The sequence below is a fragment of the Microcaecilia unicolor genome, chromosome 2 (assembly GCF_901765095.1).
Source record: "Microcaecilia unicolor chromosome 2, aMicUni1.1, whole genome shotgun sequence".
Lineage (NCBI taxonomy): Eukaryota > Metazoa > Chordata > Amphibia > Gymnophiona > Siphonopidae > Microcaecilia > Microcaecilia unicolor.
In genome coordinates, this window is record NC_044032.1 from 288813317 (window position 1) to 288835039 (window position 21723).

The 21723-nt window shown below is 45.4% G+C and overlaps 1 protein-coding gene across 2 annotated transcripts; it reads left to right on the forward strand.

Annotated features, from left to right (window-relative positions):
• The first annotated feature begins 6341 nt into the window (after window positions 1-6341).
• On the forward strand, window positions 6342-21510 carry UBL4A (ubiquitin like 4A). Of its 2 annotated transcripts, none has more exons than XM_030194246.1 (4): window positions 6342-6496; window positions 15726-15831; window positions 15968-16140; window positions 21245-21510. In XM_030194246.1, exons 1-4 carry the CDS (start codon window positions 6449-6451, stop codon window positions 21353-21355), a joined length of 438 nt encoding a protein of 145 aa, XP_030050106.1. In that variant the 5' UTR covers window positions 6342-6448; the 3' UTR covers window positions 21356-21510. The 2 variants fall into 2 exon arrangements, with proteins under 2 accessions (XP_030050106.1, XP_030050105.1); XM_030194245.1 differs by having other exon boundaries at window positions 6343-6496; window positions 15938-16140.
• The last annotated feature ends 213 nt before the right edge of the window (window positions 21511-21723 follow it).

Genomic DNA, 21723 nt, shown 5'->3' on the forward strand with positions numbered 1-21723 from the left:
CAAGTGGGGGAGGGGAATCCGTCCAGCTCATCCCCGCGGAGCGGGGGAGGGACACCACACCCGCCGATGCGGGGGGATCTGGCTTATCCTGCAACCGCAACCGCGGGAGGAGCTGACTGACCCTAACACTGCCGAAGCGGGAGGGGTACAAAGCTGCCCTACTGCCGCACGAAGCGGGAGGGAGCGCCGGCAGAATTTAAGTCTCAATCCAGCCCCGTAAAACGGAGGGGAGAGGAATGCAGCAGCTCACTGTAACACAAATTCGTCTCAACTCTTGAAGAATCCATTGAAAAACTTGAACACGAAGTCCTCCTGAACAGGAACTGAAGACTAAACTTGAACCTGAAATGCAACCAGAATATAAACAATACAGATATCTGGGAGGGGCTATGGATTGATCAGCTATGATTAATGGAAAGAAAATTATCAGGTATGATACATAATTTTACCTTCCATATCATCATGCTGATCAATCCATAGACTGGTGGGATGTACCGAAGCAGTACTCACCCAGGGCGGGACATTGAAATCCCTGACCATAACACTGAAGCTCCAAACCGGGCCTCCGCCCGAGCAGCCACAGTCAAGCGGTAATGCCTGGAGAAGGTATGGGCCGATGCCCAAGTTGCCGCCTTGCAAATCTCTTCCAAGAAGACGGACCCGGCCTCTGCCATCGAGGCCGCCTGAGCTCTAGTGGAGTGAGCCTTCAGCTGGATAGGCGGCACCTTCCCCACGGCCACATAAGCCGCTGCAATGGCTTCCTTGACCCATCTTGCCACTGTAGGCTTAGCAGCCTGCAGACCCTTACGAGGACCTGCAAACAGGACAAACAGATGATCCGACTTCCAGAAATCATTGGTCACTTCCAAGTATCTGATGATGACTCGTCTCACATCCAGATATTTGAGAGCAGAGTATTCCTCTGGGTAGTCCTCCCTACGAAAGGAAGGGAGACAGAGCTGCTGATTCACATGGAAGCGAGAAACAACCTTGGGCAGGAAGGAAGGCACTGTGCGAATAGACACTCCTGCCTCAGTGAACTGCAGAAAGGGCTCTCGACATGAGAGTGCCTGGAGCTCGGAAACTCTTCTGGCTGAAGTGATAGCCACCAAAAAGACTGCTTTCAACGTCAGGTCTTTCAGAGATGCCCTTGACAAGGGTTCAAAAGGCGGCTTCTGCAAGGCTCTTAGCACCAGGTTGAGATTTCACGCAGGCACCACTGAGTGCAGAGGAGGGCGCAGGTGATTAACTCCCTTGAGAAAGCGCACCACATCTGGCTGCGAAGCCAGGGAAGCACCCTTCAGGTGGCCCCTGAAGCAAGCCAGAGCCGCTACCTGGACTTTAAGGGAACTGAGCGACAGGCCTTTCTCCAGACCTTCTTGCAGGAACGCCAACACTGAAGAAATTGGAGCAGTGAAGGGAGAAAGTGAGCCTGCTTCACACCATGCTGCAAAGGTACGCCAAACCCTGGCGTAAGCAGTAGAAGTAGAGCGCTTCCTGGCTCTTAGCATAGTGGCGATGACCTTGTCTGAGAAGCCCTTCTTTCTCAGACGCTGCCGCTCAATAGCCAGGCCGTAAGACCAAAGGGGGAGGGATCCTCCATCACCACGGGACCCTGATGCAACAGGCCCTGCTCCACTGGCAGCCGCAGAGGATCGTCCACTGAGAGCCTGATCAAGTCCGTATACCAGGGACGTCTGGGCCAGTCCGGACCCACCAGGATTATCCGGCCCGGATGCTTTGCCACCCGGTCTAGCACCCTGCCCAACATGGGCCAGGGCGGGAACACATAGAGAAGCTCCTGTGTCGGCCACTGTTGGAGAAGAGCATCTACCCCCAGGGATCGAGGGTCCCGTCCTCTGCTGAAAAAGCGCGGCACTTGGCAATTGGCCGACGACGCCATCAGATCTAGGCTCGGCTGGCCCCAGTGCTTCGTGATGCCCAAGAATGCCTGAGCAGATAGCTGCCACTCTCCGGGATCCAAGGTATGGCGACTGAGAAAGTCCGCCTTGACATTCATGACTCCGGCAATGTGGGCCGCTGACAGCTGTTCCAGGTTCGCTTCCGCCCACTGGCATAGGTTCATGGCCTCCTTGGCTAGAGGGGCGCTCTTGGTACCTCCCTGGCAGTTGACATAGGCCACAGCCTTGGCATTGTCCGACAGGACCCGTACTGGCTTCAACGCCAGTACCGGGAGGAAGTCCAAAAGCGCTAACCGAATGGCTCTGAGTTCCAGGAGGTTGATAGACCACTTTGCCTCTGCAGGAGACCAGAGCCCCTGCGCTGTCCTTCCCAAGCAGTGGGCTCCCCAGCCCGTCAAAGAGGCGTCCGTCGTGACGACAATCCACTCCGGGGTCACAAGAGGCATCCCTGCAGACAACTTGTCTGTCTGCAGCCACCAGCTCAGCGCCTTGCGCACTGCTGGGTCCAAGGGAAGGCGCACAGCATAATCCTCCGACACCGGAGTCCAGCGCTGCAGCAGAGAGTGTTGTAGTGATCTCATATGAGCCCTGGCCCAGGGCACTACTTCCATCGTGGCCGTCATAGAGCCCAACAGCTGCACATAGTCCCAAGCCCGGAGCGGAGAGGCTACTAGGAACTGGTCCACCTGAGCCTGAAGTTTGACAATCCGATTGCCCGGCAGGAACACTCTGCCTACTTGGGTGTCGAATCGAACTCCCAGATACTCCAGGGACTGAGTCGGGCGCAGCTGGCTTTTCTCCCAGTTGATGATCCACCCCAGGGAGCTCAAAAGAGCAATCACCCGGTCCACAGCTTTGCCGCACTCTGCATAAGAGGGGGCTCGGATCAACCAGTCGTCCAGATAAGGATGGACTTGTACTCCTTCCTTTCTCAGGAAGGCCGCGATGACCACCATTACTTTTGAGAAGGTCCGCGGAGCAGTAGCCAACCCGAACGGGAGGGCTCTGAACTGGAAGTGTCGGCCCAGGACTGCAAAACGCAGAAAGCGTTGATGAGGAGGCCAGATGGGAATATGCAAGTACGCTTCCTTGATGTCCAAGGATGCCAGGAACTCCCCTGCCTTCACTGCCGCTATAACAGAGCGGAGAGTCTCCATGCGAAAGTGCCAAACTTTCAAGGCCCGATTGACCCCTTTGAGGTCGAGGATAGGCCGTACAGAACCTCCTTTCTTTGGTACCACAAAGTAAATGGAGTAACGTCCCTTGCCAAGCTGATTTTCTGGCACCGGAACGACCGCACCCAGGCGGATCAGATTGTCCAAGGTCTGCTGCACTGCCACAGCTTTGACCGGAGACTTGCAGGGAGAGAGTACAAACCCGTCTCTTAAGGGTCGGCAGAACTCTAGCTTGTAGCCGTCTCTGATGACTTCCAGCACCCAAGCGTCTGAAGTTACCCTGGTCCACTCGCCCAGAAACGAGGACAGGCGTCCTTCAATTTGCACTGGGCCATGGACCAGGACCCCGTCATTGGGTACGAGACCCTGGGGGAGGACCGGAGGGCGCACCTCCGGGACGGCGGTCTCTGCGAAAGGAATGCTGCTTGGGGCAGAAGTTCCTCTTGAAGGAAGAGGGGGCAGAGGAGCCCGACTTGCCCGGGCGGTACCGACGGGCTTCCTGAAACCGTCCTCTGGAGATACCGGGGCGAGCACTGGCCCGAGCCCTGACCTCTCGTAACCTCTTGCCCTTAGACGTGCCGAGATCGGTCACAATTTTGTCCAGCTCGACCCCAAAGAGCAGCTTGCCTTTAAAAGGCAACTTAGCCAGGCGGGACTTAGAGGTGTGGTCCGCAGACCAATGTTTCAGCCAAAGCCACCGCCGCGCAGAGACTGTCTGAGCCATACCTTTAGCTGAGGCTCTCAAGACATCATACAGCAAGTCTGCCAAATAAGCCAAGCCCGATTCCAGGGCCGGCCAATCAGCCCTCAAGGAAGGATCCGAGGGGGAAGCCCGCTGCACAATCGTCAGGCACGCCCTGGCCACGTAGGAGCCACAAACTGAGGCCTGCAAACTTAAGGCAGCCGCCTCGAAGGACGACCTTAAAGCCGCTTCCAATCTTCTGTCTTGGGCGTCCTTTAGGGCCGTGCCACCTTCCACCGGCAACGCCGTTTTCTTAGTCACCGCAGTGATTAAAGAATCCACGGTAGGCCAAAGAAAGGCCTCCCGTTCACTTTCAGGCAAAGGATAGAGGCGGGACATAGCCCTAGCCACTTTGAGGCTCGCTTCCGGGACATCCCATTGAGCCGAAATTAAGGTGTGCATGGCATTATGCACGTGGAAGGTTCTAGGCGGGCGCTTCGTCCCCAGTATAATGGCGGAGCCAACAGGGGCTGAGGGAGAGACGTCCTCCGGAGAGGAAATCTTCAAAATGCTCATGGCCTGCACTAACAGGTTGGGCAAATCCTCTGAGCGAAAGATCCGCGCTGCAGAGGGGTCATCCGCTCCATCCGAGCGGGAATCCGTCTCCTCCAAGGAATCCCCAAAGGACCGTTGGGAGAACTCAGATACGCTGCCCTCATCTACATCAGAGGAAACAGCGTCCTCTAAGGCCTGGGAATCCACCCGAGGGTGTTTACTTCCGGGGGCCTCAACCCCTTTATCGGACAAGGGAGAAGGGGCAGCGTTTTGCATAAGGAAGGCCTGATGCAGCAGCAAAATAAACTCGGGGGAGAAACCCCCCAGACTGTGCACTTCAGCAGCCTGGGCCACAGCCCTAGACGCACCCTCAACCGGCGCTCGCAAGAGCGGGGGAGAAACATGCTGCGCATCCAAGATGGCGTCCAGCGCGACACTTCGCGAAGGAGCCGCGCGGGAAGAACGGCGCTTAACTTTAGCCGCTTTTTTGCCGTCGCCCAAATCAAGGGCGGCCATGGCATGAACGTCTCCCAGCTCAAGGGCGGCCCAAGAAGAAGCCGTCCGAGCAGAGTGGCCGGCCAAGATGGCGGAGGCGAGCAGCGGGGGATGGGCGTTTATGGCGGGAAAAACTGCCGCGCCGGAGGAAGACCCGGGACACTGACCGGCCTCCGAACTAACACCTAACAAGGGCGAATCAGACTTTAATACCCCCGCATCCCCGCTAGGAGTGCACACGCGGTCCGGGGAGCGATTCTTCGCGCCCTCGCCCTCCGACGCCATAGGCCACGTGGAGATCAATCGGGGAACCCCCTGCCCGCTATAAAAAAGGTAAAAATTACCTGCTTCTCGCTCCGAGCTGTAACGACCTGGTGTCCCAGTGAGTAGCTGCAATAAACGTTTAAATAAACGTCGAAATAAACGCCTTTAAGGGCGTCCAAAATTTTTTTTTTTTAACGGAGCCAGCGGGAGGGGGGAGAAAAGGAGGGACCTGGCGCCACCAGGTTTGCACTTGCTCAAGAAGAGCCCTCAATCCATCAGGCACTCAACAAAACCTAAAAATTAGGCTTGGAGGCCTAGCCAGAGCTGCTGCTGTGTGTGACCACCACCTGCTGAGATAGAGAACATACTGCGGAGGAGTTTCCTGGCAGCACATGACCACATATAGGGAGGCAAAAGGATTGCTCTCTATCTCCACCTGCTGGTAGATGGACACAACCCACCAGTCTATGGATTGATCAGCATGATGATATGGAAATACCTAATAAAATTCCCCCTATAGAGTTCTCAAGAGCTTTAGAATAGTTCTTGAAACAGCTCATAAAAATTAGCAGTTAGCCTTTGAGAAGCCATCACGCATCCCTTGCAGTGGGTTATGAGAAATTGATCTCCCTTTAGATATTTGACAAGTACTTGTAATCTGGACTGTCCACGGGTGAGGAAAGGATGTTGAGTTGAGCTCCAAGCGTCTTCGAGAGTCAGCGTTGCTTCTCTCTTCTCATTGTGGATCGCACGGGGGAGCAATATAAAACGGGAGAAATTTCTGGAGAGTTGCAAAGGAGGACTCGAGGCACCAGATCCCACCTGTTTTTTCCCCCAATATATTACCTACAATATGATTTATCAAAATCAAAAATATATGCATAAATGGATACACATGACATGTTACTGGTATTCTGATTTCATCGATGCTTTTGATACATCTATTTTGTTTTGTTTTTTAATGAACTGGACTTACAAAGCAGAACAGGAGGAAACTGTTGCGTCATCAAAAAGAAACAAAAATTCTCGCCATAACAGAGTAATTCAACACAAGCAATGCGAAATAGCATACAGGAGAACCGCGTGTAGGAATTACAATAAAAGCAAGCAAGCATCACTATCTCTATTCCTTGTGGGACCGTTAGGTGGCGCCAAGACCATCTATAAGAGGGCAGAGAAGACACTCTAGTCAAAACTAAACACTCGCTGGTTAGAGAGACGGTGGCCAAGAAGGGCGGGGAAAGTGACGTAAACTAATTTGGTGGAGTCGGAGGAGGGATGATAGAGTGACGTTGGATTGACGTACCGGGGGGCCCGGGAACAAGGAATCGGGGCCCGTGGGGCTGAACGCTGGAATGCGGCTAACGGTGAAAGCGCTGCAGGGCCTGGAGTGCAGCCTACAGGTAACCGGAAGGACGGGGGGCAGGGACCGGAAGCAGAGGGCAGAAACCGGAAGCGTTGCCGGTATGTGAATGATCTCGTCTCGGGATTCATTCTTGTATGCCAACTCTCACCTGCCTTAACTAATCCGAGTCTGGCTTTCTCCGAGAAGGGCAAATTAGCATCATACAATGCCCATACGTTCTTCTTGTCAGTATTTTATTTTTCTTTATTTTCATTTCCAAACAACTTTAAATTTCTTAATATAAAAAACAGCGAACAACCCCCCCCCCCCCCCTCCCTTCTACTCCTTGCCAATAGATCTCCAAACTGGGATCTTGCCAGGTTACAGGTAAGTATTGCCATACTGCGACAGACTGAAGGTCCATCAAGCCCAGCATCTAATAGTGGCCAGTCCAGGTTAAAAGTACTTGGCAAGAGCATTTTATTCTGCTGATCCTAGAAATAAGCAGTGAATTTTCCCCAAGTCCATCATAATAATGGCTTATGGACTTTTAGGAAGCTATCCAAACCTTTTTTAAACCCCACAAAGCTAACTGCTTTTACTACATTCTCTGGTAACGAATCCCAGAGTTTTATTACATGTTAAAATATTTTCTCAGATGCATTTTAAATTTACTGCTTTGTAGCTTCATTGCATGCCCCTAGTCCTAGTATTTTTGGAAAGAGTAAACAAGCGATTCGCGTCTACCCACTCCACTCATTTTATAGATTTCTATCGTATCCCCCCTCAGCCATCTTTTCTCCAAGTTGAAGAGCCCTAGCTGCTTTAGCCTTTCCTCATGGGGAAGTTGTCCCATCCTCTTTATCATTTTTGTCACCCTTCTCTGTACCTTTTCTAATTTCACTATATCTTTTTAGAGATGCGGTGACCAGAATTGCACACAATATTCAAGTTGCGATCACACCGTGAAGCGATACAAAGGTATTATAATGCCCTCATTTTTGTTTTCCATACCTTTCCTAATAATTCTTAACATTCTATTTGCTTTCTTAGCTGTCGCCGCGCACTGAGCAGAGAGTTTCAACATCATATCAATGATGACATCTAGATCCCTTTCCTGGTCATTGACTCCTAATGTGGAACCTTGCACTACATAGCTATAGTTCGGGTTCCTCTTTCCCACATGTATCACTTTGCACTTGCTTATATTAAACGTCAGCTGCTGTTTGGATGTCCAGTCTCCCAGTCTCATAGGTTTCTTTTGTAATTTTTATAATTTTTCACAATCCTCTTGCAATTTAACAACTTTGAATAACTTTGTGTCATTAGCAAATTTAATTACCTCATTAGTTACTCCTATCTCTAAATCATTTATAAATATGTTAAAAAGCAGTGGTCCCAGCCCAGACCTCTGCGGAACCCCACTATCTACCCTTCTCCATTGAGAATACTGACCATTTAACCCTACTATTTGTTTTCTATCTTTTAACCAGTTTTTAATACCTCCTATCCCATGACTCTCCAGTTTCCTCTGGAGTCTTTCATGAGGTACTTTGTCAAATGCCTTAATTGAGAATCCAGATACACAATATCAACCGACTCACCTTTATCCACATCTTTGTTCACCCCATCAAATAAATGTAATAGATTGGTGAGGCAAGATTTCCTTTCACTAATTCCATGTTGGCTTTGTCTCATTAATCCATGTTTTTTAATATGCTCTGTAATTTTGTTCTTTATAATAGTCTGTACCATTTTGCCTGGCACCAATGCCAGGCTCACCGGTCTATAATTTCCTGGATTACCTCTGGAACCTTTTTTAAAAATCGGCGTTACATTGGCCACCCTCAAATCTTCCGGTACCATGCTTGATTTTTAAGATAAATTACATATTACTAACAATAGTTCTGCAAGTTCATTATTCAATTCTATCAGTACTCTGGGATGAATACCATCTGGTCCAGGTGATTTGCTACGCTTCAATTTGGCAAATTGTGCCTTACATCTTCCAGGTTTATAGAGATTTAATTAATTTTCTCATACTCAGCTTTGAATACCATTTCTGGCACCGGTATCTCTCCCAAATCTTCCTTGGTGAAGACTGAAGCAAAGATTGAAATAACCCTCTTAAACCTAACTGCTTTAATAGAAGGTGAATATAAGTTCATAAGGAGGTGTATTTTCAAATCTCTTAGACTTACTGATAAGTAGAAGTGTCTGCAATAGAACAAGGCAAGGGTCAAAAGTTAGGATAACCTAGGAGGATAGGGCAGCTGCCCTCCAAATTGTGTAAATGTCCCATGTCTTGTGGCAGGATGATATTTGTAAACCATAAGTTGGGACATCAAGAAATAATAATCCCCTTTTTTTTTTTTAAACAAACTCAAGTGGTGGAACTGTAAATTGTTTCCAGAGTTGCACCAAAACTTCCCACAATTACGCCAACACAGTGATGAGCCAGTTTTGTATATCCAGAACAGTCTCTGCAGAGTATAATAGATCTTTTACCAGTGGTATTATACTCTGCAGAGTATAACCATTTCAATCATAGGAATCTTGAAAACGTTTATCCTATTGTTTAGGGTCATAAGTATAAGACAAGAGTGTTTCCCACCTAGTGATATATTTCTGGGCAGGGGCATCCTGTTTTAACAGAGCTTTATATAATCTAGAGACTCCCTTTTCCCATGCCTGATCTCAGGGCTAATTCTATAGTTTTGGCCAGAGATAAATCCACCTTAGCTCTATGGAGCAAGAAATCTCATAATTTATAATGAAATAAATCGGAGTTGGACAATCCATATTTGTCTTGGAGTTCAAGAAGGAAAGAAGTTCACCCTCAACCAAGATCTGTCCCAAGGTACACGGAGATCTAGTAGCCCAATAAGCGTGTGTTTTGTCTGTTAACCCAGCAACAAAACAGGGGGCATGCTGGATGGATGTGGTAAGGTGATACTGACGGTCTGGGAAAAACTGATATCTTATATTAACCCAAATTAACAATGGGGTCTTCAATAGACCATCCTTCTTATTTATCAACTGTCTTAAGCGTGGTAAAGAGAGCCAAGGAAGAGCCCACAAAGGGGGCCTCCCAAGGAAAGCTGATCAAGTCTAGTCCAAGGAGTAGTGATACCCTGTGGCCAAATTGTCACAATTTTCAATAATGCCTCTTGGTGATAAAGCTCAAAATGAGGCACCCCCATTCCTCCATTATTCTTTAGCTGATATAAAATGCAGCGTCCCACGCTGGGGGGGGGGAGGGTTCCGTTTCCAAATATAAGCAAATGCTTTTTTCCTTAAGGCTAAGAAGGATTTTGGAATAGTTGGTGGAATAGCTTAAAAAATATATAGTAATTTGGGGAGGAGGACAATCATCTTAAGGGCAGAAATGTGGCCCAACCAGGAAACCTGAAGACTCTCCCTACAATCTAGTTCTGCAGAAAGCTCTTTCAATTTAGAAGGAACATTTGTTTCATCTGGTGAATAGAACCAGTCAGTTGAACTCCCAAGTATCTAATAGTGCCAGAGGCCCAATGAAAGAGAAATGATTGATGTAGGGGTTGAATATTCACAGGTTTCATAGTAAGACTGAGGATTTTTTACTTTTGCAGATTAATTTTAAACCCAGATACCAGGCCATATGAATCCAAAATATCTACTACAGCTGTAGCGAGGTTTAGGGATGAGTCAGTGTCAAGAGTGTATCTTCAAACAGCATAAACTTATGAATTGTCCCTCCACCACTGACTGCAGTTACCACAGGAGATGTGCAGATTAGATGTGCTAAGGGTTCAATAGATGCAGCAAAAAGCAAGGGGGACAAGGCACACCCCTGCATAGTGCCTCGGAAAAGTTCAAAGGAAGTGGTGAAAGAATCATTCAGCTTGAGCATGGCTAAGGGATATTTTTATAATTCTGTATCCAATGCACAGAAGGCCTCAATAAGCCTATTTTCTGAAGCACTGCCAACATAAATGGCCAGGATGCCCTTTAAGAAGCCTTCTCTGCATCCAAAGATACTAAAATAGCATGATCTGCACTCTTTTCCATACTGGCAATTAGATGAAAAACCTACCTAGTGTTGTCAAAGGTCTGTCTGTCTGTCTTGCTTGATCTTCATGAACTAAAGAGGGTAGGATCTTTTGTAAACTTTGAGCAAGGATTTTAGTGAAAATCTTGTAATCTGTACCAAGAGGAGATATAGATCTATAAGAACTGCAAAGGTGAGGGTTTTTATCAGGTTTGAGCAATATCGCCTGTATTGATGGTAATTATAAACTTTAGCAACTGGGCCAAAATGCCTTTAAACGTTTTGTAGAATTTGTTGCTATAACCATCATGGCCTGGGGCTTTGCCAGCAGGAAGTTGTTTGATGGCTCACAATACCTCATCAACCGTTGTAGGGGCAGAAAGACCCTCAGCCTCTGAGGGTGCCAATATTGGATGAGAGCGAAGTGCTAGGAATGCATCGATCAGCTCCATAGATGGAGCGTTCTCGGGGGTAAAGAGCTGCTTATAAAATGTTAAGAAAGCCTGTTGAATATCTGCTTCCCGGGTGCAATATTCCCCTTTGTCATTTAGAATCCTATAAATATAATTAAGAGTGTCCTGTCGCTTCTGTTTATGGGCTAATATCTTACTCGCCTTGTTACTGAATTCAAAATATTCTTGCTTAGTATGTTTAAGACATTCTTTGATAGTGTGGAGCTCCAAGTTATAGAAGCCTAATCTAGGCTTATGTAGAGAGGCCTGATATTTTGGAGAGCCTCACCCTTGCTTACAGAGGAGTTCCAAAGAGAGGATTTCATCCCAAAGAGTTTGCTTCTTTTGGCGAGTATCTTTAGAGATTCGGGTTTCTAATGAGATTAAATGTCCCCTCATCTCTACTTTCAGACACTCCCAGACAGTCAAAGGAGTCATATCTGCAATATAATGCAAATAGTCACCAGGTCGTCGAGCAGGGCATCATTTTACTGCCACAGGATAGAAGTACACCTGCCACGGCAGAAGAACAGATGAACCATGATAGGAGTATGATCAGACCAGGTTTTGGGGTGTATATCAACTACATGGACATACTTACGGAGCAAAGAGTCTCCTAGCCATATGTTCAATCTGGAGTAGGTATCATACATAGGAGAATAAATCTCTCTCTGCACCATGTACTTCCTGGCAGATATCATGCAGTCCCTATTGTGTGAAGAAGGTGCGCAAACGAGCACGGTCACTTTTAACATATGAAACCCTAGCAGCTGAGTTATCTAAATCTGGGTTGAGAGTGATATTGAAATCTCCTCCTATCAAAAGCATACCCTCTAGATCATTTGCCAGGATATCACATAAATGAGTAAAGAAGGATCCCTGATTTGGGTTGGGAGCATATAAAGTGAGGAGAGTCAGCACAAGCCCTCGAACATCAACCGCTAAAAGAAGGTACCAACCCTCTTTATCTAGAATCCGCTTGCAAACAATCCAGGGGTGGGCCTTACTTAACAAAATACCAACCCCTACAGTTTTGGGCCACACACGGTTGGATGCAAGATGTACCATAACATATTTTGCAGTATAATTAAGTAAATGCTCATGTTTTACGAAAGTGAGTCTCTTGAATAAAGAGCACATCTGCCCCCCAAACACATCTCTTCTTTAAAAAGCAAATGTTTACATGGGATATTCAGTCCCTTAACACTGAGGGACATACATGATAAGTCAACCATATATCTCGAAGAACTTCCAACAGTAAGCTTTATTGCCTCACCTCTTGAGCAGACAGAGATACCCTAGAAACAACATCCATGACCCAATCCAAGCCAGAAACAATAATCCCTCCCAGCCCACACAAACCTTCCCTGCCCACCCTCAAATCCCTTCTCTCTCACCTCCCATAGAAACCTGCCAGTGAAGACAGACATATATGCCCAGCGTGGCATGCGGGGGAGGATGAACAGCCATTCAAGAGCCCTATTATTTAGTAGACGATAGAACTACCACAGGCCATCCCAAATATGATAAGTCACTCGTATAATCAGAACTTAAGCAACCATGAACACAACAAGAAACAGTTTATATAGGCTCATAATCAGAAGGTACAAATTCCTCTGGATAGGTCTCACAGCTTCAGTAGTGACAGCAGCACTATAAATTCTGCTAAAGTGTGGAGAGAAACACCCATGATTTCCTGGGACGCTTCAGGTTCTGTGCTCCAATGAGAGATGTGAGCCTGGCAGGTTAAGTGCCCCTTGCCCCGAACAGCCTGCTGCCACTTGGGATGTGTTGAGCAGGATTTCGGGTTGCCCTTTTGCTGAGATTTCTCCGATGATATTATAGGAGCTCTGGGGTCCAGATCTGGGAAAAGGAGTCTCGCCTCTGTCATGGTTTTCAAGACGTGTAACTTCCCTTCAACATAAAAGGCTAATGCGAATAGATGTCGCCAGTGGTATCTGAAATCCTTTTCCTGCAGATATTTAGTCAAAGGTCTCATCTCACTCTGTCGACGTAGGGTCAATGCAGCCAAATCCTGGTATAACTCAATCAGGTAGATATCCCAGGTAATGGGAGCATTTGAGCGGGCATTATGGAGAACAGCTTCTTTGGTTTTATAATCTGAGAAGCAGGCCACAATATCTCAAGACAAATTCACCCTCGGGTGATTAATGACCTGGTGAACCCTGTCTAGCTTTATATGATCAGGGAGAACAACTTGATCGCCATCAGACAGAACCATGCTAGCAATTATTTGGACCACCAGTTCAGTCAGTGTAGTCTGCTGTCTCGGGAAACCCCAAATCCGAGTGTTTGAGCAACAACTGCAATTTTCTAAGTCCTCAACTTTGTCCAGGAGGAGACAATGGTTTACTGATTAGAAAGAGACTTTGAGTGCTGAAATGGCCTCTTGGTGTTCCTCTAGCCTTATGTCAGAGTCATCCACCCTCCGGCCTAACACATTGATCTGCCCCCAAAGGTCTGCGGCCAATGTTGAGAGCTCTGCACGTACCGCTTTAATGTCTGTTTTAATCTCATGGAGAAGCTCATGAAATTCAAACAACAATTCTGGTATAGAAGCCAGTAAAGCTAGTTGCTACTTCGCAGCCTCCTGCTGCTGCGTAACTGTGGGCTCTCTATTTGCCGATGCCATCTTTGCTTCTGCCAAGAGGGGAGAGTGTGACTGTGGCTTGTAAGCAAAATCCTTAAGAGTAAGTCTCTGGGACTGCAACACTTTTCTCCAAAAAGGTGTGGTTTTAATAGCTGTCTCAGGCTATGCAAGTGATTCCACCAAAATCTATCCGATGTCAGGGATAACCTGGTATTTTATTGTAGGGCACACAGAGCTTGGAGCTCAGCCATCCATCTTGGCTTGTGATGTCATTCTCCACCCCACCCCCGAGGCTCCTTCTTATTGCTTTCTTCCTCTGTCTTACCAATCTACTACATTTCTTTGAAGGGGTGAACAAACGTGGATAAAGGTGAGCAGGTTGATATTGTGTATCTGGATTTTCTGAAGGTGTTTGACAGAGTACTTCATGAAAGACTCCAGAGGAAATTGGAGAGTCATTGGATAGGAGGTAGTGTTCTATTGTGGATTAAAAACTGGGTAAAAGATAGAAAACAGAGAGTAGGGTTAAATGGTCAGTATTCTCAATTGAGAAGGGTAGTTAGTGGGGTTCCCCAGGTGTCTGTGCTGGGACCGCTGCTTTTTAACATATTTATAAATGACCTAGAGATGGGAGTAACTAGTGAGGTAATTAAATTTGCTGATGACACAAAGTTATTCAAAGTCGTTAATTGCGGGAGGATTGTAGGAGGATTGTGAAAAATTACAAGAGGACCTTACAAGACTGGGCGTCTAAATGGCAGATGATGTTTAATGTGAGCAAGTGCAAAGTGATGCATGTGGGAAAGAGGAACCCAAATTATAGCTATGTCATGCAAGGTTCCACGTTAGGAGTCGCAGACCAAGAAAGGGATCTAGGTGTCGTCGTTGACGATACGTTGAAACCTTCTGCTCAGTGTGCTGCTGCGGCTAAGAAAGCAAATAGAATGTTAGGTATTATTAGGAAAGGAATGGAAAACAAAAATGAGGATGTTATAACGCCTTTGTATCGATCCATGGTGCGACCGCACCTCAAATATTGTGTTCAATTCTGGTTGCTGCATCTCAAAAAAGATATAGTGGAATTAGAAAAGGTGCAGAGAAGGGCGACAAAAATGATAAAGGGGATGGGACGACTTCCCTATGAGGAAAGGCTAAAGTGGCTAGGGCTCTTCAGCTTGGAGAAAAGGCGGCTGAGAGGAGATATGATAGATGTCTATAAAATAATGAGTGGAGTGGAATGGGTAGATGTGAAGCGTTTATGCTTTCCAAAAATATTAGGACTAGGGGGCATGCGATGAAGCTACAATGTAGTAAATTTAAAACGAATTGGAGAACCTTTTTCTTCACTCAACGTGTAATTAAACTCTGGAATTCGTTGCCAGAGAATGTGGTAAAGGCAGTTAGCTTAGCGCAGTTTTAAAAAGGTTTGGACGGCTTCCTAAAGGAAAAGTCCATAGACCATTATTAAATGGACTTGGGGAACATCCACTATTTCTGGGATAAGCGGTATAAAATGTTTTGTACTTTTTTGGGATCTTGCCAGGTATATGTGACCTGGATTGGCCACTGTTGGAAACAGGATGCTAGGCTTGATGGACCTTTGGTCTTTCCCTGTATGGCAATACTTAAGTACTTATGTACTTATCCCTTAGGCCAGGCCAGACTTCCTCAGTGTAACAATTCCTTGTTGTACAGTCAGCTCTTCTGAAATCAAGGCTCCTTTATCTAGTAGAGCTTGGCTCTGATCCAATGTTTCCATTAAACTACAGAGCATGATAACACCAGTTATTAATGTGAAAGTGGTGATATTTATTTTGGAAAAGGAGAAAGTAGGGAGCAGCAAGGAGATCTGCGGTGGTGCAGAAAGCTGATTTTGTTTCTGGCTCTGAATACTGCAGTTTTGGTGAACCTCTAACCTCATATGAGATACCAGCTTGAATTGGAGTGTGGTGCCAGATACCTGCTAGACGCTGCCTTAAGTGAAGCTCTTCATAAAGGCAGTTAATAAATCCCAATCAATCACAGACATGACTTTCAGGGAACATTTTTGGTTTCTTTTCATTTGTTATCTGTCAGGAAGTTGTGTGAGGGATAAACCGACACGAGAGCTGAGATTTCTCACATTGCCAGCAACAGGGAAAGGTAGGGCTTCTATTGGGCTGAATTGTCATGGGATTCTTCCTTCTTTCCACAGGTCTCAGAGCAAGAGAAAATCCTCACTGTGAAGAGTCTGGTGGCCGAGAAGCTGAATGTCCCCTTAGGGCAACAGCGGCTTCTCTATAAAGGAAAAGCCTTGTCAGGTACTGGGACCCTGACCTGTCCCTCGGTCTTCTCCTGCTCCCTCTCTCTTCCTCTTGATGGTTACTGACTGCTCCTGGTCTCTCTCTCTCCTTTGTTTCTTCCCAGATGACCATCGACTCTCTGATTATTCTATAGGTCCAGATTCCAAGCTTAATCTGGTAGTGAAATCGCTGGACAAGCCACCCGCAGAAGAGCCCTCCAGAAGAATGACACCCCAGCTTCAGCCTGTATGGCATCTTCTCTCTCAGGTGCTGGCACGGCATTTCAGCACCTTGGATGCAGAGAAGATTCTGGAATATGTGCAGAAGGTAAGAGCAGGGCACAAGTTCCCATGCATAAATTGTGCCCTCTCCTGGTGGCTGCGTTGAATTCACTTTAATTACATTTTTAAAGGACATTTATATTTGTCCTGCTTTTACTTGGAAAAAAAAGCAAGTTCAGGGCAGATTACACAATCAACACATTAAACGTAAGGAATTTTTTAAAACTAAAATAAAACTTCAAGAAAATAAGATACTGCTATAATACAGGGGGTAATACTATGAAAACGAAAACTGTTATTACAGGACATCTGTGTAAAATCAAACTTAATCTAAGTACTCGGATTACTGTGTCTTCAGAAGCTCGTGAAACCTCAAATAATTCAGTCTTTTTCTTAGTCAAAGGGGCGCTGATTCCAGAGAGCAGGTGGCTTGCTGAAATTGATTTCTCTCTTTAGCAGAGAAGAGTTTAAGCACTTAGGACTAAAATCTATATATATGACGCCGAAATGAAATACGCATAGGCGTATTTTAAATTTAGGCATTCTTTATAGAATAAGCCTAAATTTCCGTGTGGTTTATAGAATATACAAAGTGCCCATCTGTGTGACTAAATTTAGTCATGGGTAGTTATGCAGTTTGTGTAAATCCCAACTCCTAAATTATGTGCGGACCAGGTGTATTCTATAGCCACACGCATAGATTTTAGAAATGCACATGACCCTCCCATGGCCACGCCCCCTTTTCAACTATGCGACATAGAATTTACATGCATCACAGTATAGAATATGCATAGTTCTGCATGTAAATTCTAATTAAAGCCAGTTGGTGTCAATTGCTTGTAAATTGGCAATTATCAGCATTGATTGGCTTGTTAACTAATTAAGTTGCGTGCACAACTTAAGTCGTGCTATATAGAATCCCAGGGATACTGGTTAGGTCTAGGCCTCTGTTGTGGAATGTATCACCATTTGACTCAACATCTGAACTGGGGCTCTGCCATTCAAGATTCTGAACGCAGAGCAGAGGATCAAAATGCACCAGTTTTCTAATTGGGAGGTAGTGCAGGCCCAGTAATGGAGGGCATAGCTTTGTCTCCATCGCTTATGTTTCAGTACAAGTTTGGTAACTGTAAAATTGATCAAAGGTGCAAGAAGACGGGATCACGTGATCCCACTGCTAAAAAAAGAAGATGCTCCAGTCTCTCCCATATTATTGATTTTATATAGAAGGATTACAATTTTAAATGTCGTCATACTGGTCTACCACTCTCTTGATCTCATGTTCTTGTCTCATATTTGCTATCAAGACAGAGTATTGTGCTCTTCCCAGCAGAATCTTCCAACAGTACCATCTTTCTCTTCCTAATTCTGTTTTCAGTGCAGTAGATTCTTCTCTTTGGAATAACTTGCCACACAGTCTACAGCTGGAATCATCTTCTCAGGTGTTAAAGAAAGCTGTTAACTTTATTTTTTATTTTAAAATGCTTTTGAGACTTGATGGTGGTAGTGGGGTTTTAGTGGGACCAGCAAAGGACATGGGACAAGTAACAGCTGTTGTCTTTGTCTTTATAATGTGTTGTAATTTTCCTTCTTTTTTTTTCTTTTGTTCTGTTAGACTACATTTTATTATTGAATATTGTAAACCGCTATGCCAGATTTTCCAAATACAGCTAAATTGGAGGACCCTAGAAGTGAAATTGCCACCACTGGTAATACTGTTCACAAATCAGACTGTAATTGTCAATTTGCTGTGCAACCTGATCCTTTGTGTTGAGTGCACAGTCAGTGAGAGCTCCCAGACTCCTGAAGTGCCTTTTAGGATGCATTTAGGTTTTCTCCAGTAAGACACAAATTTAAGGGAGTATCACATTTTCCCAGGATTAAGCATTAACTGGCTTGTATAAATCCATCCAATTACCAATTGCTGAGAAAAATATCAAACCTTATGCCTTAACTGCCCAGATTCAGAACAGAATAATAACTTGGATATCATCAGTAAAATTATAATTCATGAGCCCTAGATCAATGGCTATAAAAATATATTAAACAAAATTAGAGAGAGAGAGAGAACTCCCCTGATGGATCCCACATAGTGTCTTCCTATATTCTGACATTTCTGTCCCCAAATTTAACTTTGCTTCCTTTTAAAGGAACAAAGCACCCAAGGACTTTCCTAAAATACCCAAATCTCCCAGTCTCATGGGGAGTGCTGGATGATCAAAAGCAGCAGAACAGTTGTTACATAATCCAGTGGTTTCCAAACCTGGTCCTGGAGGCACCCCAGCTAGTCAGGTTTTCAGGATACCCACAATAAATATTCATGAGATAGATTTGCAAGCAGTGGAGGCAGTGCATGTAGATCTCTGTCATGAATATTCATTGTAGGTATCCAGAAAACCTGACTGACTGGGGTGCATCCAGGACCAGGTTTGGGAACCACTGGCATAAGTACCGCACTGCCTCCCTTGTCTGAAAGGAGCCATAGATCATCTCCCATCTTCCTTAAAACCCTTTCTGAACCCAAATGGTTATTCACTCAACCTGAAATGTATCTGCACATAAGCGCTGAATTGCTTAACTACAGAATATTCTAAAATCTTTGCTAACAAAGGCAAATTAGATATTTGTTTTAATTATTATTGGCCAGTAATGTCAGACTAGGGTTTCTTTAGGGTTGGAATCTGAACAGGTAATTTCATGGAAGCTGGATCACCCCCTTCTTCATAGGCAAAGTAATAAAAAGAATCAGAAATAGCCACTAACAAATGTTCTGGGTAAGAATCTAAAATACAAGAACCTTTACTAAAACTAAAGATTATTGAACCAACCTCACTGGGGTCAGTTGAAAAAAAAACACAAAAAAAAACTCTCCCTCGGTCAGGACTGATGCAGAAACTACTCAAGTTTTAATCATCAAAGGATAAGAGGTTGCCAAAACTGCAATCTAATCCCCTCATATTCTCATAGCTTGTCTTTCCTCTTCCTCACTATTAGACACCAGAAATAGGTTCTTAGTAAATCGTTTTGTTTTTTTTATTTTTTATGATCAAACAGCTGCTTTTATTTTAAATCTGGATATGTTCTTTATTACTAGGAGCCAGCCTTGTATTTTTTTTTTAATTTGCAATATTAGAGTTCTTTATAGCTATTCTGACTCGTTGTGATCAACTTAATGTAGTAATCCTGTTTAGACACAGAAGGTGAAATTTATTCATATCTGTTCGTTTTCTTTCTTTGAATCCTGCTAGTTCAGACCAGTGGGTTGCACCCCCTCCTGACCAGCAGGTGCAGGTAGAGATACTGAACTATTCCAGTGACATCACTGGTATAAAGGCTGGCTCAGTGTGGAACTCTTCAGTATGCTAATACAAAATACAGAACTTGACATTTAAGTCCCCTTAGGGAACCATTGCAGAAGTACTAACAACCGCTCACCAGTGAACTGTGTGCACTAAAAGGACCCCTCATACCAGACTTTTCCAGAGTGGGACCTGAACTGGTTTAGTAGGATTCAAGGAAAGGAAATTAACAGGTAAGAATAAATTTCACCTTCCTTTTCATCCTGCTAGACCAATCCTACAAACAGTAGGGAAGACAAGGACTCTGGAATCATGGCTCTGCCAAAGGATGCTTTGTCCCTTTGACATCAATTTTGTAATGCTTCACAAAGGAATAAAATAGAAATAAAACAAACCATTGGGGAACTTAAATGTAGAGTAGCACTGTCACAAACCTCCTGTGCCTGGGAAACCACTTTGACTTTAGCTACAGAAAGGCGGTATATCAAGTGTGGAATAAACAAACATAAACATTACACGAGGGGGCATAAGAAATACAGTAAAGTCTCAATTATCCGACATAAATGGGACTGACCCATTGTCAGATAATACAGAAAACAATGGTAACCCCTCAACCAATGCATAAACATAGGCTGTAAAAGCAGGGTCCTGGATCTGAAACAAATTGTCTCAGGTGCGAAACTTCCCTCTATGCTACGCTGGGAAATGGAAAGAGAAATGATGACATCACTGGGGGGGGGGGGGGGGTCTATCAGATATCCCTGATGGTTGGATTAGCAAAGGTCGGATAATCAAGACTGTACTGTAGTGAAGGTTTCCAGCCTGCACCAGCCCTTATATTGGTGATATCACTGGAATTCAGGTTCTCTACCTCCGTCTGCTGGTAGGGAGACACAACCCATTGGTATGAACTGGTCTAGCAGAATGAAAAATAAGTTTAATATTTCTGTTTTTTAAAACTGGTAATCCATCTACTTGTCTTCAAACTTTCTAGAGAATCAACAAACCCCCTCAAGCTATCTGCATTCCGACTTTTTATTGATTCGCAGTACCAAAGAGCAGAAACTTGACTGACTAGCTTGCTGGCTTTTTAAATTGCAATGCAGCAATCTCAACACCCACTCCTCCTCCATGTCAAAGGAAGTGGGTGTGGAGAGAGGGCCCATCACTTACCTCCAGTGCACACCATCCTCCTAATTGTGAGAGTGCTAAAAGTGTAGACCGGAATGATTGCGCGCTGATTGGCGCAGTCATTCCAGTCTATCATTCTTTTTTATTGAATTAACTTAATACATTTTTGACTAGCTTTCGAAGACAAATAGAATATATTACTACTACTACTAATCATTTCTAAAGCGCTGATAGATGTACGCAGCGCTGTACACTTGAACATGAAGAGACAGTCCCTGCTCGACAGAATAAGTGAAACCTGAAGAAGGTATTGCCTTCGAAAGCTACTCAAAAATATATTCTCTTTTTTTTTTGTTTGTTTTATTTTAGTTCTGTTTATTAATTGTTCTTTAAGAGTATTAGCATCTTGCTGCTTTGTATCTTTACACATTCTTCACAGTGTTTGCTACTGGGTTTCTCATGTGGACACTTAAGTTGTCTCACTTCCTCCAGCTGTGCTGCTGAACTCTTCAGGAAGTGAATCTTCTACGTACAGCTCGCCTCACTTGGCAGGCACCTGTTCATTTGCCCTGTCCGCCGTGCCAGCGCCTCAGAGTATCATAAATGGTGCAAAGGCAAGCCATCAGGGAAGGTTCTGCAATACCATTAGCCCTGGTCAGCAACACTGGTCACACATTGGCCACTTAGTAAGATGGAACCATTCTGTCTTTGTTTCCTCAGGACTATGATCGGGGCCTTCGGCTGCTGAGTCTGGATGACATAGAGAGGTTAGCAACTCGTCTGTTGCACCCAGAGGTGGCAGAAGCTGTGGAGATAGGTTTCCTGGACTAGAAGTGGAAACTTTGGAGGCCCCACTCCTCACTACAGGGAGTGGCAGCGGGACTGTTGGAGGGACCCTCCTCATGGGCCTCCTGGAAGAGATGCTGTCTTTCAGTGTTACAGTATAAAGTCTGCATATGGTCGAGAAAGTAAAGCTGCTGCTGTTACGTCCTTCTCTTGGCTGTTTCTTTTTCCCCCACAGCTTTTGCTCAGCTGCTCAAGGTTCACTGCACAAAGCTGGGAAGAAGATATGCTTAGGGGAGGTATTGGGGGTGTTGAGGGTAGCAGCCATGCCCTGTGAGAATTGGGGGGGGGATGGGTGAAGGCTGATGGCCTTAAATCAGGGATTTTGATCACTGTGGAAGCTGCCATCTCTCTCC

Excerpts from the sequence above, each read along its gene's own strand:
- UBL4A (XM_030194245.1), top strand. The coding sequence starts at position 6,449 with ATGCGGCTAACGGTGAAAGCGCTGCAGGGCCTGGAGTGCAGCCTACAG. Across the intron at positions 15,832-15,937 it reads TAAAGGAAAAGCCTTGTCAG|ATGACCATCGACTCTCTGAT; the intron begins GTACTGGGACCC and ends GTTTCTTCCCAG. Across the intron at positions 16,141-21,244 it reads TTCTGGAATATGTGCAGAAG|GACTATGATCGGGGCCTTCG; the intron begins GTAAGAGCAGGG and ends TTGTTTCCTCAG.